Source organism: Cornus florida, unplaced genomic scaffold, assembly GCF_030987335.1.
Source record: "Cornus florida cultivar Cherokee Brave unplaced genomic scaffold, ASM3098733v1 CherokeeBrave_3.0.0_Hap2_Chr02, whole genome shotgun sequence".
In the NCBI taxonomy this organism is placed as follows: Eukaryota; Viridiplantae; Streptophyta; class Magnoliopsida; order Cornales; family Cornaceae; genus Cornus; species Cornus florida.
Genome location: NW_026775572.1, coordinates 87177937 through 87204156, shown reverse-complemented (window position 1 = coordinate 87204156; position 26220 = coordinate 87177937). Strand labels below are relative to the sequence as shown.

The 26220-nt window shown below is 39.1% G+C and overlaps 1 protein-coding gene across 1 annotated transcript in view; it reads right to left on the bottom strand.

Annotated features, from left to right (window-relative positions):
* Window positions 1-1039: 1039 nt before the first annotated feature.
* The window catches only part of LOC132295430 (zinc finger protein BRUTUS-like), a 37587-nt gene continuing 12406 nt past the window's right edge, over window positions 1040-26220 (bottom strand). The window contains exons 3-14 of the mRNA XM_059793704.1: window positions 14016-14210; window positions 13553-13929; window positions 12809-13034; window positions 12356-12524; window positions 10972-12201; window positions 10652-10823; window positions 10337-10558; window positions 10127-10264; window positions 4804-5038; window positions 4622-4681; window positions 1446-1517; window positions 1040-1352 (exon numbers count right to left, since the gene is read on the bottom strand). Of these exons, the coding sequence (XP_059649687.1) occupies window positions 1215-1352; window positions 1446-1517; window positions 4622-4681; window positions 4804-5038; window positions 10127-10264; window positions 10337-10558; window positions 10652-10823; window positions 10972-12201; window positions 12356-12524; window positions 12809-13034; window positions 13553-13929; window positions 14016-14210 (3234 nt within the window). The 3' untranslated portion in view covers window positions 1040-1214. The remainder of the gene's footprint in view (window positions 1353-1445; window positions 1518-4621; window positions 4682-4803; window positions 5039-10126; window positions 10265-10336; window positions 10559-10651; window positions 10824-10971; window positions 12202-12355; window positions 12525-12808; window positions 13035-13552; window positions 13930-14015; window positions 14211-26220) is intronic.

Sequence of the window (26220 nt, the reverse complement as noted above, 5' to 3'; positions counted from 1 at the left end):
TCATGTAATTACAAAAAAAGAAAAATAATAAATAAGAAAAATAGAAAGGGTTATCCCAAAAATAGTTATTTTCCTTATATATTGCTTTTCTGATTTTGTAATTACAAGTGTGTGCATTTATAATTAGATCACATTAGCTGTCAATAGGAATCACTTACTCATCCGTGAATACCAATACGCAAGTATTATGTTATAATTCAATTAATATACAAAATGAAAGAAATGCTAGAAACAGGCCACTGACTTAGTTCGGTCGCATTCGCATCGTATTTTCTCAAAATTGTATCTTTTATTATTTGAAGAACTCGTTTTTCTTCTCAATATTATTTTCAAATCATGAATGTTTGGTGTTACTTTTTTTACTTTAGCCAAGTTTACACGTCCATGTTGTCAGTTGCTATTGAATGCTTGTGTGTTAATATTACACGAGTGGATGAGATTGATGAACCATGACACTGAATTCGAAATTTTCAGAGTGAGATAGAACTTGTAAGAAAAGAGATAAGGGATGATGAAAAAAAAAAAAAAAACATAGACAAAGAAATGTGATGTAACAGGATAAGATGGTAATTACACACCATCATATCCCACAGAGTAGGATGAATAATTTTAAAGAGAAATTGTACCCAGTCTTTTTGTGTTCATGTACTTTTCTTCTCTCCTAACTCTTTTTCTTCTATGCTTCTCTCTCTCTCTCTCTCTCTCTCTCTCTCCTTTTGTCCTGAATTTTTTAAGATGAAGGCCACTTCTCAACCCCATTGTTTATTAAAGAACTACTTCATTTCAAGAATTTAGTGATCGTGTGTTTGAGTGACTGAAAATTTGCATTGATGGCTCTCAGAAGCCATGAACCCTAACATTAGCTGAAGAGATTTCCAGTAAAAATATTTTCTAGCAGAGTTTTTGTTTTTTTTTATGAGTCATGCAATTTAGGTGCTTTCAATTACAGTTTGCAATCTAGGGTCGACCGCTCTTCAGTTTCTGTTGTGCAGAAATTCTACACGAAATCCAGCATTAAGCGTGCTAAAGAATCACAGTCTGTAAAATAACGACACGACAGCTCGTGGAACAATGGATACAACAACCGAGGATTTTATACAATGCCAAAATTTTGAGCAAACTGGACCAATTTAATTTACAAATACGTGTATAATCATGGTTGATATTTATATACCTATATATCATCTATGGAGAGCCCAGATGTCCTTGGTAAGCTATCGTGATATCGAGCAATTGGAATATGAGTCAACCTTGATTACTTTGGTATTGTATGATCCACAATGCCCGCACTTGTGGTACAACCAATGGAAGGGTGAAGTTCCCTTGTTTTCGCAGTCATTGCACAGTATATCCTGGATTCACCAAATTTATATTTATTTAGTATTTATTTAGCCCTGAAAGGAAAGGAACCTCAAGAACAGCAAAATGGAGAACAGACGGTCTACCTGACAGCGATCTCTAAATTCTTCTGGGAGCTCCTCAGAAGCTAATAAAGCGTCAAGCATGCCGAAATATACCTGAGTAGAGGTAAGCAACAGAAACTTTACAAAATGGTATTCCATGTAATTTTTCAAATTTACTGCATGAGATATGATTACGGCATAGGAACCCAATAGCTTTCTAACACATTTTGTAACAAACTGGCATTTATCGAAGGAACTAGAATCAAAATACATTTGAAGTGCAATCGGGGTGCTGGAAGAGATTGACTGGATGGAAACCTAATATTTGCATCAAAAGCACAAAGTGCTCGTGAATTTGAAGGTGCACTTTCTATGTTTTACTAAACTAGAATCCCCAAAAGAGAAAAATAAGGTTGTTCCGCCTAGATGGTAGCAATTCCTTCTTTAAAGGAATCTAGCTCACAGGCACCATTATAGTTGATGAGATGTCAATGTTACTATAAGTGAGTAATTATGCAAAACGGATCGTATGGTCATTCTTCTTTTCCCCATCAATTTTGCCTATGTTCCACCAATGAATGGCATGCCAAATCACAAGGTCACATCAATAAGTTAGTAGTCAACACAACATCCGTTGTGGATACTAGATAGCGTGCCCATAATACATGAATTGCCAATGAATACCAGAAGCAGCATGCCTAATTCTAGTCAACTAGCATAAATATGCAATACCAGGTCACATCTTCACCAACACATCCTAGTGGAAGTCTGATAGGGTTAATAAATCAAAGAAATTGGGAAAAATAAAATAAAATAAATTGCATGCCATTATAAAGACTGGTAACTGTTCTAGTATCGTTGAGTCAGACAAAGAACTTCAGCAAAGACAAGGCAATAAGGCATGAAGAGACAGAATAGACACAATGTGCAAGAAGGTGGAATCAATGAATATTCAATCAGTTGAATAAGTTTCAGGTAATGACTTAGCTTGACCTTGGAAATAGGTTATTTTGGTTATGGGCTGAGTGAGATACATTTTTATAACTTTTCTAGACATGCAGATAATTTTCCCGTATTCTAGTTTCAAAGTTTTCACAACTTACTTGAACATCCTTTTATGCATCAAGAAAAGTCCATATCTTTCTCATCCATGCTCAATTTATCAAGTTTAAGTTTATTGATAGGGCATAGTAGGTTTTGCATACGAGTCACATAATGATATTGCATATTGTGTGCATTTAGAACCTACTTATTCATATATATTCTTATATATATTTCTTTGGCATCAAGAAATCTGGTTACACAAGTTTAAATTATATATGTTAAGTTTCTAGAGCTTTCTCATATATAGTTAGTTACATATGGTATTTCTTGTGTCTTTAAGGAAAAAAGTTTCCAATTGTATGCTATATGCTTTATATGCTGTGTTTCAAAGTTTCAACTTAGGCAATTGCTTATACACTAACAAAAGTTTTAAAATATGCATATGTGCTTATTTTGACAAGTTTCAAAGTTTCGAAAACTTTCTTCAATTTTACTTGAAGAAAACTTTTCTGGACCTTAAAATTGCATGAAAATTATTTTTAGTGAAGTTTGTCGAAGTATAGAAACATTGATCAAAGTCCTAGTAGGTAATTGATCCATCAAAGCAAGTGTCAACTTGAATCTCAGGATGCTGGAACATGATTGATCGAAGTATTAACTGTGTCGATTGATCGAGCCTTAATAAACATCGATCGAAGTAAACTGCATCACATCGATCGAAACCTCATACACATCATTTGATCGATGATGTATAAATATTGATCCCCAAAACTAGAGACTTGGTTCAATCGGAGCATTCATTTGATCGACGCCGCCTTTGTATCGATCAATGGAAATAAAATGGGGAGAAACTTCCCTAAACCAGATTATACGCACATGGAAAGACCTAATACTTGAAGAACAAGTTGTTGGTCAATATAAGGAGGCCTAGATCAGTTTAAAACATGGGCCGTGCGAATATTTTCATATAGCCACTCATCTCTTAAAGTTTGTGTTACGAAAAACACAGCGAACCTAAGAAACAATCAAGAATCACGACAGAAAATAAACACGCCAAACACAAAACACAAAAAATTACGTGGATTGAAACAAACATGTGGTTTGAACTAAAACGATTGGTTCGAAACTGTGCGTGGTGAAGAATAATTGGGTGGAACAGATGCTTGAGTTAAAATAATACAACTGAGTATCTTGGGGCAGGTTGAAGACAATTTAAGGTGAAGAAGCAGTTCATAATGAGATTGCTATGGATCAATGAGATTATGTAGTTGTTTCATTTTTTTTTTTTCCTAGTTTATGTAGTTGTTACATTGATAAACTAGAGGACGACCTGAAAAGATCTTCTGGAGCGCGCTGAAGTAAGGCAATTGGGTTATGAGGAGCAATCACTTGTGGTGAACAGGCATTGAAGATTTGGTGTCTAGGTGAGTCTGGAGGTTAACTAGAGTACAGAGGTTGAACGGATCTGATTGTAATCTCTTTCTTCATAGTGGATTGGTCTTGGCCTATCAAGAGGCTCCCATGGTTTTTTTATCCCGAGGAGGGGGTTTTCCACATATATCGGTTCTCTTATTCTCACTTCACTTCACTTTATTTTTGTTTCATATCTTATAATATATGTGAAATAGGAATGCATGTTTGATCTTTATTATCACAAGTATTCTGAAGATGCATTTTAAAGAAGTAATTTGACATCATAATAAGAGAGCTTTTAAAAGCATTAAAATGTCCATAAGACCTATTCAAACCCACCCCCCCAGCCCCCCCCCCCCCCCCCCCCCCCAGGTTCAGATAGATCATACGATCCTGCTGTTCTTAGTACTTAATTGTTATGGTGTTGTCCGAGTCAAGTCCTCTGCAATTAATCACTTTCACACTTAGACACAAGGTAGAGATAAAATCATCAGCAAAGTCATTAGAAAGATTGTTAAAAATATAAAACAGTATTTTGCTTACTATTCCAAAATGACCTATCTCAGAACATTCAAGAAAAACAAGTCCCCTTTAAATGCTACAAGATTATGCAGAAAGATGCTCTCTTCAGAAATTAAAATAATAAACTTCAATCATGTATACAATGTAAGTTGTGCATCCTCAATGAATCTAAGGAGAAAAGCACTATGAATGAACTTTTTTAAAAATATAGTTTGCCTAGAAAGGAAAAAAATTCTTACCGCCATATCTCCCAAAGATTTGCTACAAATTGGACAAATGTAGTGAGTACAAGTGTACGCCTGTAAAATGGAGGACACAAGACATTTATGTGTCAAACATTTCATGGAAAATTAAATTGTTTGCACGTTAGGTAAACAAAACAAAAAACAAGTAGCAAAGGAGCAGCAAATATAGAACTAACCTGAAAGCAAGCTGAATGCATGAAATGGCCACAAGGAAGAGATCTGACGATTTCACTAGATGTAAACAAAAAATCACAGCATATGGGGCAATTTGTTTCGAGACCTTTCTCCCAACATTTGTGGTCAACTAATTTCATTGCAAGGCAGCAATTGCAGGTCATGCAGTGAAAGAAGTCAACACCAAGTCCTGTCCCGACGCGACATAGATTGCAAAAAGGGCAATGATAAATTGTCCTAATGTTGCAAAATAAGAGGGAAACAGAAAAAGGAAGGTCAAAAATAACTTCAAGAACAGTTACTGATATAAGTTGCCATAGCACCATATTACAGAACTGAGCCAAAGCACTAAAATAGGTTCTTCTAAGCTATTACTCTTTTTGCCACATTCATACATAACACAAGAATAAACAACTTTAAGAACAGTCACTGATATAAGTTGCCAGAACAACAAATTACAGAACTGAGCCAAAGCACTAAAATAGGTTTCTATTAAGCTATATTACTCTTTTTGTGACATTCATACATAGTACAATCCTTGTGGAAATAATAAAGGGGCAGGCCACCATTATTTCTACTTCTATTCAATTCGGCAATCTGATAGTGTTCTTACAGCTGGTGCATTCAGCAGAGTTGACTTAAATAGAAGCCAATCTGCTATCTTGATGACATAGTTACAAAGAAATCTCAACTGTAACCAATACTCAACACATGCTCAAGCTTTTCAATTTGTAACACTGAGGAAAACAGAAGATGGAAAATATACTAGTTATGAAATAATAATAAAACATAAACAGCCACCAAGGGCTAATTCTCATTCTATAATCGTCATTTGTGGTACCAATGGCTACTTCTCATTCCATAATCGTCATTTGTGGCAATATAAACGTCTCTTATATGGAAGTAAATGTAACAAGGGAAGCTTAATGTCACCCTAAATGATAAGAATGTTAGGCCACGCAAGTGACACACTTGCACTTACTGCATGGTGTGTCTGTGGTAAGTGTTTAGTATTTTCTACATAGAATTTATGGGTTGTGTAGGGTATTTTAGAATGGTGTAGAGCTTTAAATTAGTTGTACGGAATGTTTGAGAAATTTTTGGAGTCGCATAGTTTTACAAATATCTAGGCTTCTTGTAGGAGAAAAGTCTAGAGTGCTATCTGAAAGTTCGTAGGAACTAAACCCAAGGCTCTGATAGAGAGTCACGCAAGGTCTACTGATCTAGACCTAGAGGGGAATGAATAGGTCTTGCAGAACTAACTAATTGTTTTAACTAATTTTTCAATTAAAACAGAATTAACTAAAAATCAATTTCAAGAATATGGTGTCCATGTTGTGTCGTGTCGTGTCGACATGGACACTTCGGCCTGAACAGAGGAGTCCAAGTAACACAACTCAAGTGATAGTAATTTTTGACCCGACAACCCATTGGATGAGGTTTGTGTGGGCCCAAGCCCACCAAAGCTCTGGGGTTTTGGGGCCTTGGTCTTGAGGAAAAAATTTTGACCCCTTTTTACTAGTGGCTCATGGACCCTAATTAGTACTCTCTTGTAGCCCGATGTATAAGGGCGTTTAGGGTTTGGAGTGGGTAGAATGAATAGCACTAAAAATCGTACAGAGTGAGCGGCTGAAACTTGTAACCTCCGATTTTACACATAGTGAAGACTTAAGCTGGATCTCCACCGTGGACGTAGGCTTTGCCAAAACACGTATAAATCTATGTGTTCTTTGTGTGTGGTGTGCTTATTTTCCTATCGTGCTTCATAATTGTTGCTTGGGTTCGCTGCATTTGTCGTAACAACACCTTAGTGCTACAAGAGTTTGAACTATTGAAAAACTCTAGGCTCGTCTGTTAATATAAGAATATCTTGTAAGCGAATGATGCTATAACATAAAGATATATCAATTAAACTACATTAGTATCTAAAGCTATGTACTAAGGGTATATATGTAATTCTAAATAACAAAATCAATGACAGGAGGCAAAAATTACCCAAACTCACTAACCCGCCCACCAAAAATGAGTTATTGAGTGAGTGATTTAAATAAGCGAGTTATTAACGGGTTAGTTAATTAAATAAATAAAAGTATAATTAGAGGGTCATTAGCAGGTTGAGAGTGGGTATCCACTTGCAACCTGCCTAAACATAAATTAAGTCACCAAACATAAACCAGCAATTTTCTTTGGCTAAAACTTTTGCTTTCTGCCCACATCATTTTCAAGTTCATCCCCACACCCCTCTCCTTTCTCCCTCCACATGATGATTCTCTCTCTACATGATTTTTCACCTCTTTTTCTATCTCAAACTTTGCCCTCTGCCCACTCAATTTTCAAGTTCACTCACCTCATCCCCACACCCATCTCCTTCTTTCTTTCTCTACAAGATAGTTCATCATCTTCATAAGTTCATATACATATATATGTGTGTGTGTGTGTGTTCAGTTTCTTCATAAGTTCATATACACTAAGTATTTTAGTGTATAGCCATCAGAGGTGCTACCCAGCACTCCATGTATCAAATGAGGATTTTCCTTTTCTTTTGGGTTGGAAATGGAATCATTGGCCGTCACAAAGTATTTGCAAAGTAGAAGCTTCACTGAGCTCCCTCCCTCTCTCTCTAACTCTTTCTCTCTATAAAAGATGGCTTGTTCTCGTGGTCTTCTAATGTCTATGATGTGTGTTTTCCTAACTTTCTCTTTTGCCATTGTATTGGTGGGCTCGGTTAGCTTATCTAGGTTGGATAGCTTTTCCAGCCCAATGCCCAACTAGACCATTTCATCCATGAAGGAGAGCTTCTTAAGATGAAACTAGATAACTATTTTGATAATATATATGTATATATATAAGCACATTTTTTTCCTTACTAATCAAATGAATATTTGTATTGGGTTTTCATTGTTTTGCTAGTTATGTGTTGATTTTCATTCACTTATTTTTTAGCTAAATTTTTTATTTGTAGTTCTTGATGGTTTTGCTTTGTTCTCTGTTCTCTGTTTTTGCTTCATACTATAAAAAATTATAATAATTGTTCTTATATCAAATCATTATCTTGTATTTGTTGTTCTTGATGGCCAAGCCCTCGATCATTTTTTATTTGTATCATCCTTTAAATTAGATTCTTAAGTAATTAATAGTTATTATGCATTATCTTTGGGAGCACTCCCCTCTTGAGTGTCGTTAATGAAATCTTACTTATCCAAAAAATATATTATTATTATTATTATTATTATTATGCATTATATATATTATTTTAGGATAAGGACAATATAGTGCTCTAATTTTGATCAATCTAACAATTTTAGATGTTGTGTATACAAAAAAATATTAATAAATAAAAAATAGTTACAAACCAGTTGCATATATTCATAGATTATTGGGGTTTGATATAAACTAACCTGTGTTTTTTAATAGACAAACGTTTGTGTACAAATTTTTAAAAATAAATAAACACATAGGGTGGTTATCGGGTTAGATGTGGGTTTACTCGTCCATTATTACCCAACCCGCTTATGACCCGCCCAAATGGGTCATTAACAGGTTAATGACCCGTTACTAAACACCTATTTATTACTTGACCCAAACCCGTACGTTTGCCACCCCTACATTTCAGTGACCTTGTCCCACAATAAAACAAAACAAACTAGCATTTCCAACCTTAAGCCACATATTGGATGTACTTTCTATGTTAGTTTGGGTCATCGGGTGGCTTGACTCATATATTAAAACCCGACCCGCTTATGACTTCCCCAAACGGGTTATTAGCAGGTTAATGACCCATTACTAACTCGCCCATTTGCCACCCCTACATTTCAGTGACCCATTACTAACTCGCCCATTTGCCACCCCTACATTTCAGTGACCTAGTCCCACAATAAAACAGGACAAACTAGCATTTCCAGCAGACCTTAAACCACGAATTGGATGTACTTCCTATGTTAGTTCGTAATTTTATGAAGCTCTCTACATGTAGGTATATGGTAAGGCTATCAGAAAAGAGTGAGGTTTTCTTCCAACGTTTGTAATTATGAAACTTCAATGCTTTGCATTTTGGGTTCCCAGAAGAGAAGAATAATCTAGTTCTACAAAGCCAAATGAGGCACAAAATGAGATCCACCATCAAACAATTATGAATCACATGAACAAAACAAACAATGACAAAACGTATTTTGCTTTGTATTCAAGATCTTCATACAAATACTACACATGTATACATAACCTAACCAAAAAAAATTTACATATAGAATATACTAGCTTTGCTCTTGAAGAAGCTCTCATTGCAAGTTTGAAGTGCAACAGAACACAAAAGTCAGATTCGAAGAAATGATTATCAACAAAATAAAGCATCAGAAACTACAAGCCCTCATTCTATTTCCCTATAATTATGACTTGCTTTGTGAGTTGTAAAACCCATATGTTCGGAGAAAAAGTGACCTATGCGTTCACTTGTTTGATACCATGCCTCCTCCCGAGGAGTATATTCTGATATAGGATGCAAACCACAATTTCCCATTAGAAGGCTATTTGTGTTCAAAAGTTCACAGTAATTTTTCATTTTCCGAAATTAAGAATCAATGCATTTGGAAGATCCATTTGATCATCTCCTATGTTTTCACAGTTTTATAAACCAAAGTTTTTACACATCTCCCTTCAATGAAGACAACCACACCTATACTCTCCACAGGAAAAACAACTTGATGGACCATGTAAAAAAACACTAAAAACGACAAGTTGTACAATATGTGGGAAACTTGTTACTATAAAAAATATGTGTTACTCTTGGTAATGTTTGTGTCCAGACCCAACTTTGGCATGCAAATTTGAGTTACCTTAGTATCCACAAACTTAAAATGAGGATGCTAAATATGCATCTCCAGAATGTTCCTCACTGTTTTTTGCTTTATTATGTATTGATGCTTATGAAATTATGAAAGGATATTTATATTGTCTGGAATTTTAATTTAATATTGGAAAAAAGAAATTTGTATAGTAATTTATAAATATTGATACAAATGCAGAGGGCTCATGGATGTACACATAAACAGACATGTATGAACACACATAGAATTGTCGTATCATAAGGAAGAACTACAGGTTTGTATCGAACCATATTTGACATCCTACATCTATGTTAAAGTGCAGCACCAGTGAACATATCCATATTATCACTGACAAATCATAAATAAGCTAACAGGTTTACTCAGCAATTTAATCTATCAAACTTCCCTATAAAGAAATTTAGCATTTAGGAATAACTTCAAAGACTCATTGCATCTGCAAATAATAAGTAGTGGAAATGAGAGGTTTCAATGAAAGCTTTATCACCTTTCATCATCAAAAAACTTGCAGACACTGCAATAGTATTTTGACATAGATAGTCCATTGCAAGAAGGTGTTGTGCAGATTGGTCCAATGGCCTGAATTTTAAGGCAGCCCATGCACATCATTTCAGAGGTAGCCTTCCTGAGAATAGATTAAGATATCAAATGAACTAAAACTCAACCAGAATAAAGCACAAAAGGGCAAAACAGTTACCTATCCATAGAATGGTCGCTGACTTTGTCATGGCAGAACCTGCATGTAAATAACTTGCCACAGCAAGTAGCACGCAGTTTGCAGTTTCTTTTGTAATGCTCACAACCAAACACTTTTCTCTCTGGATCACGAAACGACGGAGAGCACCCACGTAGATCTTCATTATTTGAACTTTCACCCATTTTTGCTTGAAGTAACTTCTGCTGAGCAGCTATCCAGTGACTGGCATAATCGACGTATTAATACAAATAAGTAGAAGACATACTAATGAATACTTCCAACATGAAATTAGGAGATGGGCACAAGAAGAAAAACCTGGTCACAAGATTTTCAATGAGATATTGTCTTCTTCTTGGATCAAGAGTCGAATCCGGCGAAACCTTCCTTATCTCTGATTCAATCTCATTTTGATTCATCCGAAAAATATCTTTCCAGCCAGGCTTGAAAGCATGATCACTTTGGTCCAGGGTCTCAAGGACATCGGTGACTGATAATGCGATTTAAAAGACATGAGAAAGAGAAAAAGTAACTGCTTCACATTTAAAATTGCAGTCTACTAGTTATTTAACAAGAACCATAGAAGTCAACAGTGCAAAATATACGCATTGACAGCACCAACAAAAGCATGTGCCAACCTTGTGAGGTATTATTCTCCGATGTTGCAGTCTGCGAGTATGCGGATGCTGTTCCTTCCCACCATTCATTAAGCCACTCAGTGAACATTGTGTTTTTGGTCGCTTGCTTCCACGTGTCCATCATTTTATTCTTCTCCTCCTGAGTGAGAGCAGATGTTACCCATGGCAACATTGATTGGAGCACCTCTGCACCTGTGGTACCAATAATACGACCAACAATTTTGTCCTGCTCCTCTACGGAAAAATGTCTACCAAACAGTGGCCAGAGCTCAAGTTCTTCACGAATAACATGCTGATCCAATGTTACTCTTATGGATTTGCACATGCCCTGAACCTTTGTAGCAAGCTCATTGTACTTTATTAAACTACTATCGCGATAAGAACAATCAAAGTTACTTCTACTTGAACCTCCAACCGGTTTTGTACTGTTCAAGTTTTCATGAAGTTGAGCAAGCTCAGAAAGTGCAGATGAAATATCCTCAAATAATTTTTCTTCCTGCTTGTGGTCCAAGGTGTAAGAGTGGCTAACATTATGAAGAGTTTCTTTTGATTCTAAGGCTGGGAACACTATCTCATCCTCAGCATTACTATGAGCTCTATATAAGCCCCATAAAAGACGAAACCTACCACAAAACTGCCTAAGGAAAGCCTCATTACAATCATTAAGTTTTCCAGATTCAACATCCAGATACTCCAAATCTTTCCGAATAGCTTTATGAAATTTAAATATGTTGTCGATGGGTCGTGTTGCACAACCAATATCAGTCGCGCTTGTATCTATTTCCCAGTTGAAAAGACTGGAGTTAAGGGATGGAGCACAAGGAACAATAGATAAGGAGCGCAAAGATTTTGCTGCAGCAAGAGAACTCATTCCCAGATTATTGCTATTCACTCCTAATGCAGGTACACAGCAAGACTGATTACTACAAGATAGTATCTGGGCATTTACAGTTCCTGAAGGATCACAAGCAGTACTTTCTTCACGTGACATTGAGTTTCCAAGTTTTGTTGGCCTTTGATAATAATCTAATTGAACAAAAGTGAGATTTTCTTCAGTGGAAGACAAAGAGGTGCAAGCACAAGGAGGCTTATCAAAACCTTCTTCGGCTTCAGTAAGCATTTTTGCAGGACAACAACCAATTGCATTTGAAGACAGACAAACATCTGTAGAACGACCTTTGCATGCCCACCCAGAAAAAAGTGTGACCAGTGCAATGTCTGATGCTGGAGCTGCATCAGATAACCACACATCAATTATAAACAAATGAAAAGAAAGCATACAACATTCACCGTACTTATTGTCCATAACCGATAACAGATTGTTCCAAAAAAGCAGCAGAAAATTGATATTTACTTTTCCGATAAGTAGGAATAGATACAGAACCTGCCATATGCATATTGTGAAGAAAACACGTTGCTTCCGCTTTGCTAAGTGATCCTACCAGCCATGGTAAGACACACTCAATTAGTCGCAGGGGCATCACACATAGGCTTTGGTACAGAAGTTCCCGCTGTCGTTTGGGGCTAAAATGCTTTCGGGCAAGTGGAAGAACCTATATATGCAATCAATTTAGCAGAAGTCTTTTAGGATGGCAAGTGGTGCTTATTTAAAATTGCAAATGTGAACTGATATCAAGACTATATTTTAAAAGTGTTCCACACAGATCCAGATGTAAAGAAATGCAAAGAACAGAAACTCCAAAGACAAGCTGAGGTTGCTTTCATAAGCCATCCAGAACCATTTACTCTTGCATAATATAAATTCCTTTTCTGTGGAACAACTTGACACTAATTATCTAAGATCAAAAAGGTTCGCAGTATCAATAATGTTACTCACCTGAGCTTCCTCATTGCTGAAGTGCTTCTGTATGGTATCCATTATGTGATCAGCATGTGAACACAACTTTGTATAGAACTCCCCACTAGATGAACTAGCTTTGTCGCCTTCAATACTTTCTATCAAAAATCTCAACTTGTCAAATTGACTTTCTTCTTCTGCATGCTCCTGGGCAAAAGAGAGTTCTGCATCTACAGCAGGGAATATAACTTTGTCCTCAGCAATACTGCAGCCAAAGCGACAGGAGAGACTGTGTTATAGGGGAAAATAGAAGGCTACACTGTTTCAAATTATGAGTGTTTCTATAGGTCAAATGAATGCTAAGAAAATCCCAATGATATGGAGGACAAAGGGGCTATTCTGAATGGTTTCTCTAGTTCCATGGTTGACAAGATGTGACTAGGTAAAAAATTAAAATGTTCACACTAATCACATTTACTGAAGGTAAGCAATCATCAAATAATTGACTGCATACCTCAAACTGATTTTGTACCTCAGTCTTCCATACTTGGTGGTTTTGAACTTTTAAAGAATTTAATGTATTCCAACTTATGGAGTTCATGAAGTGGATGAATATATGTATGAGGCATGATCTTCAAGAAGGACCATCCAAGTAGAACATTCTTCCACAAGACTCGTACAATAACCAATCCACTATTCAAGCATAGTAACCATAGTACTCAAAGGCAATGATCACTGCTTGCAGAATACTAATTGAAATATATATATAAGCAGATAACATACCTGTGAAAGATGCAAACTTCAGCAATAAATTGCAGCCTCTGATTAAATGCAGATAAATCAGAAACATCTCCAGATAATTGGATCCGCCTAGCTGCTCCAGCTATATCATTCAATTCTCTTTTTATAGCATTATGCCAATGCAATATTTCATCAACTGGACAGGCCAGACTGGACTCTGTGAGATCGCAATTTAATTCAATATATTTTCTTTTGATAGTCCTAGAAGATTCACAAACACAATGCCCTTTCTCCTTGGAACTGATCAAGCTGCTGGGCCTGCTGGCCCCAGAATCCAGAGAATTTTGGTGCTTAGAATCATCTCCACAACTTTCATGCTTTCTGTTAACCTTTACCCCATCCATCCAGGTGAATATAACCTTCATTATAACAAAGTAAAATTAACCAAAACTATAATTAGATAAAATCTTTTCAGGCATGGGTTCCACACTCGAAGGACCCTCACCTGTTGAAGAAGTTTCTCTTCTGGAATTATTTTGCACAAGCATTTACGCATATCCTCACCTTCATCAGAGGACATAGAGGAAGAAAGCCATGGCAAAAACTCTGCCATCATATTCACAGGAATGCTGCACAAAAACTGCCATACCAATGATGCCTGCTCTTCAAATGAAAACTTTTCAATAAGCAAGGGAAAGACCTGCCAGATCAAAGCAATATCACTGAGAAATTCGAACGATGTCCACATACTATGAAAGGGAAAACTGAGTGACATGAACTGCAGCAATGTTAGGTAAGCCTACGCCAATCCATGTACGCTGCAGTTATTATTCATCCCTGCCTTAATCCCATACAAGCCATCTCTCCTATCATATTTAACCCTATCATATTTAACTTTTTAAAGTTTAAATCATTTCTAATTATTTAAGCCTATGTTAACCTCAGTCAGGCTCTTTGCCTCCTACCTTCTATTACACCCCCCCCCCCCCCCCCCCCCCCCCCCCCCCCTTCCCTCCCTCTTCAAAAATAATAATAATAAAAAATTAATAAAATGTGTTCCTTAAGTGGGAACAAATCACCAAGTACAACACAAGCAGTGGCTTCATCCCAAATCGGTCAGCAGATGTTTACCTTTCAAGTTTCAACACACTAAATCCATGTCAAGAATAGTGGAGTTCTTTCTCACAGTCACAGCAGCACATTCTTGTCACATGAATTGTTGAAGGTGAGCAACTTGTTTAATAAGGAAGATTATCTGGGGAGTTTGAGGAGAAATTTCCAAATGTGTCCCAAGTGGCTTTAGCACGAGCAGTTTCTGATCATAAACCTATCTTGCTTGATTGTGGAGGGGTGAGGAGAGGAAGAACCCCATTTAGATTTGAAAACATGTAGCTTCGTGTTGTGGGTTTTAAAGACAAGGTTAAGGAATTGGGGTCTAGCTATGAGTGCAGGGGTACCCCAAGTTTCCAGCTTGCTTTTAAAATTAAGCGTTTGAAGGATGATATCAAGGTGTCGAATAAGGAAGTGTTTGGTAACCTTGAATGGCTGAAGAACAGAATTCTTGCTGAAATTTCAGAATTGGATGGGAAGGAAGGTATGGAGGGGCTAAATAATACGGAGGTGATGAGGAGGGAGAAGTGTAAGGCTAATTTTGGTGAGATTGCAATAATGGAGGAAATGTCATGGAGGCAAAAATCTAGAGCTCTGTGTCTTAAGGATGGGGATCGGAATACAACTTTTTTCCCCGTCTTGCCAATGCCCATAGAAGGGGAAATTATATGGGGAGGATCCGATTTGATGGGAATATGGCAACCAGAGAGGAGGATATTCGGAATGGGTTCGTGGCTTATTATGAGCAGATATTTACGGAGACAGCTGGATGGAGACCTAGGCTTGATGGGCTTGATTTTTCAGCAATCTCAATTGAGGACAAAGAGTGGCTTGAGAGACTGTTTGAGGAGGCAGAGGTTTTGGAAGCTTTGGGGAGTTGTGATGGGGACAAAGCTCCGGGGCCGGATGGTTTTACTTTTACTTTTTTCCAACAAAATTGGGAGGTGGTGAAGATGGAGGTGTTGGGAACTATTGCTGTTTTTTTTAGGAGGGCCAGTTTGTGAAGAGTTTGAACGCATTCCTTCATCAGCCTTATTCCTAAAAGGGTGGAGCGATTGAGGCAAAAGGTTTCAGACCAATTAGTTTAGTTGGTGCAGTGTATAAAATTATAGCGAAAGCCTTAGCCGTCCGTTTGAGGGGAGTTTTGGATGGAGTGATCTCAGAATCACAAAATGCGTTTGTTGGAGGCGCCAGATCCTGGACTCGGTTTTAATTGCCAGTGAATGTATTGAGGCTAGGATTAGAAGTGGGATACCGGGGATTGTTTGCAAATTGGATATTAAAAAAGCTTATGATCACGTTTTCTGGAAGTTCTTGATGTACTTAATGGCAAGGATGGGGTTCAGCCAGAAATGGATATATTTTTGCATCTCGACGGCGTGCTTTTCTGTTTTTGTGAATGGTTCACCAGTCTTTTTTTTTTGCTAGCTCTAGAGTGTCACGACAGGGGAATCCTCTGTCTCTGTTTCTATTCATTATTGTTATGGAGGCATTTAGTAGACTAACGAGGAGAGCGGAACAACTAAATTGCATTCAAGGCTTTTCTGTGGGTCGGAATCCTAATCAGCTGGGAATCTCTCACTTGCTATTTGCCGACGATACCATTGTATTTTGTGATGCCAGTGTTCATCAACTGAGACATTTGAGGTGCGTCTTGGCTTGTTTTCAAGTTGTCTTGGGGTTGAAGATAAATATTGGGAAAAGCGAAATGGTGCAAGTTGGGGAGGTAGAGAACATTCACGAGCTGGCTGATATTTTGGGGTGTGGTATTGGGTCTTTTCCGATTTCCTATTTGGGGCTACCATTGGGAATTTCGACGAGAAGGATGTCTGTTTGGGATCCGGTTGTCGAGTGCTTTTAGAGGAGGTTATCAGGATGGAAGAGACAATACTAGTCGAAAGGGGGAAGGCTTACCCTCATGAAGAGCACTCTTTCGAATGTTCCTACCTATTTTTTGTCTCTCTTCCCAATGCCTATGACGGTGGAGCTTGGTGGTGAGTCATATTGATCAGATACAACGGAACTTTTTGTTGGGAGGCAAGGGAGATGAGTTCAAATATCATCTGGTTAATTGGGAGAAAGTTTGCACCCCTATTAAGAAGGGAGGGTTGGGAATCAGAAAGCTGGAAATGTTTAACAAGGCATTGTTGGGAAAATGGTTATGGAGATTTGGGGATGACAGGACTATCCTTTGGAGACGTGTTTTTGCATGCAAATATGGGGAAGATAATGGAGGGTGGTCATCTAGGGAGGTGAGGTCAGCATCGGGTGTGGGAGCCTGGAAAGCTATTCGTAAAGGATGGGATGAGTACTCCAAAAGGATCCGGTTCGGAGTTAGGAGTGGGAGAAATGTTAGCTTTTGGGAGGACCATTGGTGTGGGGAGATTGCTTTGGCTCGTAGGTTCCCCCGCCTTTTTTTTTTTTTTTTGATAAGTAAGAAATAAATAAAAAGGCGTTCAAAAAGGGAACGCGTCCCTTATACAAAAGTGGAACCGGGGCTACGGCCCCAAAGAATCCAAAAAAATAATTAAATCATCGGAAGAGGAGCAAGAACTCCTCTTCACATATTTGAAAAGAGAATGAATAATATAAAGTTTTTGGGTGCCGTAGACGACTCCTTCCCTTCGAACATTCTACTATTTCTCTCCTTCCAGATGCACCACCAAATGCAATGTGGGACAACTCTCCAATAATCGCGTACACCTCTTCTCACACGACTTCCTCTCCAAGCATGAATCAAATCCTTAGAAGAACGTGGCATTACCCAACGCATGCCAAACAACCCAAAAATAAGATTCCAACAATCGTGCGCCACGGGGCAATGCATGAGGATATGATCAATTGACTCACCATCTTGCTTACATAGGCAACACCAATTAACAAAACAAATTATGAAAAATAATAATAATAATAATAATAACAAAACAATTCCCCCTCAAATTATCAATCGTCGGTATCTTACCTCATACAGCGGTCCAAACAAAGAATGCCACCTTAGTTGGAGCTATAGAACGCCAAATGGTCTTCCACGGAAAGTCAAGGCTATCAAAATTAGATAGACATAAGAACAAAGATCGCACTTCGAAACGACCATGGGAAGAGGGAATCCTATGTCAGATCGTCACAACCTTTGACAACTCCCTCCTGCCGATACAACTAATCAAGAAGAACACATACCTTGTCCAACTCCCAATCCTAAAAGGAACGCCGAAAGTGCACATCCCACGTAATCCCACTACTATCAAGCCGATAACAGTCAGCTACGTAGGCGTTTCTGTCAGCTGCAACATTGTATAATCTGGGAAATGTACGAGATAATGGCTGGTCACCACACCAAAGATCTTCCCAAAAACGAACATATCTACCGTCACAAACTTTGAATCTGATATGAGAAGACAAGACATCCCATCCCTTCCGAATGGATTTCCACACCCTGACTCCTCCCACAAGAGAAACCGAACACAAGTATTGCTTATTCCATCCTGCCAATCTCTTCGCATGCCTATCAATCACAGGATCCCAACTTCCCACTCTCCTGGAAGAAACCCCTAGGGGCAAACCCAAATAAGGAATGGGAAAAGAACTCACCCTACACCTAAGGACTGCAGCTAAAGAAGAAATATCCTAAACATTCCTACCGGGACAAGCACGCACTTAGCCACGTTGACCTTGAGCCCGAAAACCGCCTAAAAACAAGCCAGGATGCACCTCAAATATCTAAGTTGAGACACATCAACATCATAGAAAACTAGGGTATCATCCAATAAAAGTAAATGAGAAATCTCCACCTGATGGACTAAATCTCTTCCCACCCTAAAGCCCTTAATAAGACCAAGATCCTCTACCCTTCGCATAAGTCTGCTTAAGCCCTCCATAACAATTAGAAAAAGGAAAGACGACAAAGGATCTCCTTATCTTAAACCCTGAGTACACCCAAAAAAACCAACGGGAGATCCGTTCACAAGAACTAAGAACTTGACAGACCAAAGACATGTCTCAATCCATTTCCTCCATCTACTTCCAAACCCCATTCTTTGCAACAAATATAGTAGGAAATTCCAATTCACATGATCATACGTTTTCTCAATATTAAGTTTGCATAAAACTCCAGGAACACCACTTCGCAATCTGGAATCCACACATTCTCCTGCAATAAGAACTGAATCTAGAATTTGCAGTCCTCCGACAAAAGCATTCTGGGAATCCGAGATAATCCCATCCATTACTTCCCTCATCCTTAGAGCAAGCACCTTAGCTATGAGTTTGTAAATACAACCCACTAAGCTAATTGGTCTAAAATCCTTAATGTCAAAAGCGCCTCCCTTCTTAGGGATAAAGGCAATGAATGAGACGTTTAGCGACTTCTCAAAGACGCCAGTAGAATGAAACTCCTGAAATGTACCCATTACCTCATTTCTCACTACCGCCCAACTTTCCATTAGAAAACGCATAGTAAACCCGTCAGGCCCGAAGCTTTGTCCCCATTACAACTTGATAAAGCCTTTAGAACTTTGTCTTCAGTAAAAGGAATCTCAAGCCCATCTCTATCCAACTCAGAAATAGCATCGAAATGGAGACCGTCAAGTTTGGGTCTCCAAGCTAACGGCTCGGCGTAAAGCTTCTGATAAAAAGAAACGATCCCATTACGCACCTCTTCCTCCCTCCACAACTCCACACCTTCCACCCGGATTCGTCCTAAGTGATTACTCCTCCTGTGAGCATTAGCTAGTCTATGAAAAAAATTTGTGTTACGATCTCCCTCTTTTAGCTAAAGAGCCCGTGATTTTTGTCGCCACGAACTCTCCTCCATACTAGCAATCTTAGCAAGAGCTGCCTGACAAGAAGCTCTCCTAGAACGTAAAGACTCTACATCCCCGCCCGCCTCCTCAAGACGATCAATCTCGGAAAATTCAGTAAGGACTCTATTCTTCCTCCATTCAAGATTCCCAAAAACATCCTTATTCCACTTCTTAAGATCGAATTTGAGAACTCTTTGCTTCTTTGTTAACGTGAAGCTGGGCGAACCTGTAACTATTGCTCCCTCCCACCAAGATCAAACTTCCCCTTGGAAGTCCTCCGCTCTCAGCCACATATTCTCAAATCAAAACGGGGATCTTTGAGAACACAAACCCCCACAATCAAAAACCAAAGGAACACGATCAGAGGTGACCCTTGCTAAAACCACCTGAACGACATCCGGGAATTTCTCTTCCCATTCTCCATAAATCAAAAATCGATCCAGTCTTGAAAGAGTGACTGGGTCCCTACCATTTCACTAGGTATAGGCTACATCTTCCATTGATAAATCAACGAGAAAATACTCATCAATAAAGTCAGAAAACTGATCCATATCTGGAGACCTCCTTCCCCCTGTAGACCTCTCTAACGGAGATCTGACAATATTGAAATCCCCACCCAAACACCAGGGAAGGGACCACAATCCTTGAACATGGCAAAGCTCCTCCCAGAAAATAGGTCGATCATTGTTGATAACCGGTCCATAGACCCCAGAAAAAACTCATCTAAAATTGTCCTCTTCTATCTTAAACTCACAGGACACAGAAAATCTCCCCATCCACACGTCCATTCTAGACAACCATCTACTATCCCACATAACTAAAATTCCACCCAAAGTACCTATAGCATTCAAGGCCTCCCATTCCACAAACCTTCCTCCCCACAAACTCCTAACCACCCGTTAGAAATGGATGCCAACTTGGTTTCTTGTAAACAAACAACCTGAGCCCCCCACTTCCTTAAAGCTTCCTTTACCAGCCGTCTCTTGTTCGGGTCATTGAGACCACGAACATTCCAAGTAATGATTCGTAGCTTCATTAAAAACCAAATACGATTATCTCCCCTCCTCCCGTCCTTATGCTCTTGCTTCTAGTCCTTCCCCTCTCCCTCACCACCCCTCTCTTCCCTTCATAATTAACATAAGAGATAAGATTCTTGACCTCCTGTGCCCCTTTCCAGGTCTATAAAGGCCTGGTGTTCATGACCTCATTAGTCACTGCAACCTCTCTTCCTTCCACAATTGCTTGAAGAATGGATAACATCTGGTCATTATTACCCTCTGATGAGACACCCAACAACTCACTAGTAAGTCCTATATTTTCGACTACCCAGTCCTTTCCCATATCAGCATCCGTTCCAGAAGAGCCAGGTCGCATAATAGCCAATGGAAATCCACTTCTGCTTGTCTTTTCTAGACCATCTATAGCCATGGCGACAACTATGGGAGTCCCGAGACGAAAATCTAGAGATTCTTCCCTTCAACAGTGCAGTGTCGGGAAAAGACTTTCTGAAATATCAGTGCAACACTGAGTGTGACGAAAAACCTTCTCATCAATGCTTTCACCAGCCTCATCAACGCTAAGATTCATCCACCTCCTTTTCTCCGGCGAAGTCCATGAAATTACAGAGGTGCCATGAAGACGACAACTCTGTGAATGCTTGCTGGGTTCTGTAATGATAGGTGGGTTGGGCTTGGTGTTAAGAAAAGAAACATAAATGAGGTTATTTGGCCCCAAGATACCTTTCTTTTTAAATCAATACATTCTTGTGGCCCATGTCGTGACTCTTCTTGGCTGGGCTTAGGCATAGTGTGTAGGTTGAGCTTGTCATTCAAAACGGAAATGGATAAATGGTTGTTGGCCCCCATGTTACTGTCCTCTTCAGGTCCTTTATAGCTTGTGGCCCGTGATGTACTACCAGCCTATTATTCATAGCAGGCCCAGTACACTCCTCAAGTCCAGACTTAGGCCCATCAGAGGCCACTGTATAAGTGGCCCTTGTGATGCCATGTGCCCGTCCACATGGTTGGTAACCATTCAGGCGGTCATTACGAAGAATTGAAAGGTGCTGATTAAGGGCATTATACGCACAGCTCTCGCCTCTTTCCTTGGGGACCAAGATGGATCTGCATATTCCGGCAACGTCCGCTAAGGATTGTTGGACTTGAGGTAGGAACCCTCATCAACACCATAATAGGACTTCGGGAGGATGCCAAGTGAGATTTCCTCTATCAAATTGACCTTGAGGGCCAATCGCTGGTCTCAACCTAGACAAACTCCGGCACCACATCGTCTGCAGAAACATAGAGAAGAATTCTCTCGCCGCTCTCCGAAACATCCACCTCCACTCCACGCCTCTAAATCCACCACATAAATCTCCAATGGCTTCAAACAGCATGTTACACCACAAATGGAGGGGCAAACCAAACAGCATCACCCTTCGTATCTTTTCTCGGTTTTCCACTACTGAACAACCCACCGCAAAGTACCAAATATCGATGGCTAATATGGTGTCGCCCCATCTCTTCCTCCCTTCATCCAAAACCCTAAGTGCCTCAGCCTCCGATGGTAACCTAAACAAAAATAGGCGGTCAGGTAGGGAGGAAACTTTCACCCCACACGATACCTTCCAAGACTTCGTCGCCCACGCCTCGATCCCTTCGATACATCCCACATCTCGATCAAAACAGCCAGCCAAACAAGATCTCAGAACAGATTCACGTTCCGTTATGCTTTGGTGATCAACTCTAAAAACCACGTCATTGCCGATGGAGCAACTTTTGATCTCACCATGGAGATTGAGGCGTGGTAAATTGGCTGCTTTGAGATACGATCGTTGCATATCACGAATCCCTGCCAAAGAGCCAGAGATCCAGCAACAAAAAAGCAATAGGCGCCGGAGTGAAAGACTTCGACGTCAAAAAGGGTAAAAAGAGAAGAGAGAAAAGTCAACCATGGTCCATACTTTTTTGCACTGTTATCTGTTATTAAGCGCGCTGTGGTTTCCGACCATTTTAGGCTCGATAATGGGAGGGTGGTCTAGGATGTGCAATTTCGTAAAAATTTTAATGACTGTGAGCTTTTGGAGGTATCAGACTTCTTGGAATTGATTTATCGACAGGTGGTGGAGGGTGTGGGAATGGATTATATGGTGTGGAAGGAAACCCCGAGAGGGGTGTTTGAGGTAAGATTGTTTTATCACCGTCTCATGGAGTCTATAAGTCCCATATTCCCTTGGAAAGCCATATGGAAGACTAAAGCCCCGATTAAGGTGGCATTTTTTGGTTGGACTGCTGTTTTGGGAAGCATTCTCACTCTCAACAACTTCAGACGGACACGTAATATTGTGCTGAATTGGTGTTGCATGTGCAAGAAGTCGGGGGAATCAGTGAAATTATCTGTTGTTGCACTGCCCGGTGGCAAGTGATATTTGGTCTATGTTCCTGGTTATTTTTGGTGTGGAGTGGGTTATTTTGGGTTCCACTATGGATATGTTAGAGGCATGGAAAGGACGGATAGTGGAAAGACGAGTCATAGACGCTTAGAGGGCCACTCCCCTTTGCTTATGGCGGGGACTATGGCGAGAGAGAAATAGGAGATCTTTTGAGGGTGAGGAATCCCCTATTTGTTCTATCAAATTCCATATCATATCTTCTCTATTTTCTTGGGTTAATGGGCATGGTATTTCCTTGGATATTCTATTGGATTTTGTTGATAGTTTGAAATTGTAATGTTGCCGTGGGTGACTTTTGTTCTATGGGAGAGCTCCCCTTTGGAGCGCTTTGTTATAATATCAATCTTACTTATCAAAAAATAAAAATAAAAAAATAACAGCCTTCATATGCATTCATATATTCCAAAATGTATAGACAGTGATATAGAAACGGTAATATGGTAAAGTGTCAAGTTTTAATGGTGGCATCTCATAGGAACTTTTCAATTTTTATTTACCTGATGTTACTTTAATCTTCTTTTTTATCTAAGAAACAGAAAAAACAAATTAAGAGATGATGAGCGATGTAAAAGAGGCGGATGGTGAGTCATTCACAATAAAACCAAGTAAAACAGCTACAAGAGAAGCATCGCTACCAAAAACTCATTGGACAAGCATGTAGACCCATAGATCCTTGGGCAACCTTTCTAAAGAAGTAAGACCCTGCCTTACTGGGAAGCCCTTGTCATATCATATTGAAGAAAACAAAAAATTGATGTTGTTTCCCCTCGTGTGAGGCTTCAGAACACAATGGAGAGCCTTAATATGCAAAGGAGTACTGAATGCATTTCAATTGCTAATAAACCCACAGGAAAGTACGAAACTGGAATCTCCTCCAAATCTCCTTTTACAAAAATTGAATCCATCAATACCAAAGCCCACAGGAAATCCAGAAAGTAAAAACTCATCCAAATCTCCCTTTACGTAATTAACTAATTTAAAAAAATCTAGAGCTCTTCTTGGTCCAAGCAACCTAGACCATACCTAACATAGCAAACCACAAATGCCTTCGCGCTCTCAAATTTAGCAAAACCATCGAAAGTAAACTCAAGTAAGAATCTCATGTCCCTGGAACAACCCAATTAATGGAACCCTGTGGGCACAAAAGAGTCTTCACAAGAAATTAAATGAAAAAGCGTGATGAGATTAAAGATTTCTAAGAAATGATATTAGAGATGTCTAAATTTATCATTGCTCCTTCTGCACAGAATGCAATATTCAGCTTAAGGCCACACAATACCTTCTCACTTAAAGCGTGCCCTTGGTGTCAACTCTCCTATGAGAAGCCAACCAAGACAAAAAATGAAATTTTAGGGGCACATCTGCCTTTCAAATCAAATTAGCCATGGGAAACAAGGAATTTCAACTTTCAAAACAAATATATGATCTTAAACAATAACAAAAAAATCCAAGTACTAACATATCCTACAAGCAACTGACATAGTCAAAGCCTTATATGGGGCACCTAGGCCTTCCATACAAAAAAAGCCACACGAAAGAAAGTCGGATGTTCTTGAAACATTGATAATGAGACTATTAACTTCTCATTTCATGCATATTTGTGGATTCGCCATTGCATATTGTTGAAAGAGAGAGAGAGAGAGAGAGAGAGAGAGAGAGAGATAATATATGAAAACGTATATGTTATTGAGTACATAATACAATAATACAATGGTGTTTATATAGGAGAAGCTACGGGAGTAGATGAGTAGAGAACAAGTAAACCCTATACATGGTAATTCTATATATGGTAATGAGGGGTAGGTGATAACTCTTACAATGCTAACTATACACGTGTGACAACTCATACAATACAGTACAACGTGACAACTCATACAATACTGTGCAACACTCCCCCTTAAGCTAGAGAGTAAATGTCGATAACTCCCAGCTTGCTACACATGGAATCAATAGAGTTCTTGGGAAGCGCCTTAGTGAAGATGTCTACCAGTTGTCTACCAAAAGGAACAAAAGGTGTAACAATCTCCATTCGAGTCAACTTTAGATCGAATGAAATGGCAATCTACTTCAATGTGTTTAGTCCTTTCATGGTAGACTGGATTGCTAGCAATATGAGTTTTCAACCAAGTAAGTTCACAGATAGCATGTGCCATAGCACGATAATCTGCTTCAGCACTAGAACGATCCACAACTGACTATTTCTTACTCCTCCAAGTTTCTAGATTTCATCCTATGAAGGTGCAGTAACCCGTGGTGGACCATCAATCAGAAGCAGAACCGGCCCAATCTGCATATGTGTATCCCTCAATCCGAAGATGTCCAAAAGATCGATTAAGCAGACCATGTCACGGAGCACCCTTGAGATACTTCAAGATGCGTGCAATTGCCTCCATATGAGGTACCCGAGGAGTGGTCATGAACTGGCTCAGAACACTGACTGCTCAGTGCATAGGAGATGTCTAGACGAGTGATTGTGAGGTAAATAAGTTTACGTACAAGTCTCCGATACATCTTTGGATCATCGAGTGGGTCACCATCATCCACCTTAAGTTTTACATTAGTATCCACAAGTGTAGCTATAGATTTCGAACCAAGATATCTAATATCATGTAAGAGATCAAGAGTATACTTCCACTGAGAAAGACTAATGCCTTGCTTCGACCGGTGATAACGATATCATCTACATACACCACAAGAATCACAATACCAAGTTTCGATTTCTTAAAAAAGAGAGAGTGGTCAGCCTGGCTTCTGGTCATACCATGAGCTACCACTGCTTTATTGAACTTATCAAACCATGCACGAGGGGACAATTTGAGGCCATAGATAGATTTCTTAAGATGACACACACACTCCCCCTTATACTCAAACCCAGGTGGTTGAGTCATATAGACTGTCTCAGTAAGGTCACCGTGCAGAAAGGCATTTTTAACATTAAGTTGATGAAGTGGCTAGTCTAGATTAGCTGCAAGAGAGTTTATCACACAAACAGAATTTAGTTTGGCCACAGAAGAGAACGTCTCAGCATAATCAAGGCCATAAGTCTGAGTGTAGCCTTTAGCAACAAGTCAAGCTTTGAGACAGTCAACAGGACCATCAGGCTTCTGTTTAACAGTAAAAACCCTACGACAACCAACAACCTGAGTATCAGCAGGCTTAGGAACAAGGTCCCAAGTATGATTCAATTTTAAAGCATTTATTTCTTCTTCCATAGCTTTCCTCCACCTGGATGAGAAAGTGCCTCCCTGTAGGACTTAGGAAGAGCAATAAAGGATAATAACAAAGAAAAAGCTCGCAAGGAGGAGGACAATTTATTATACGATACAAAATTGGAGATAGGGTGATTAGTA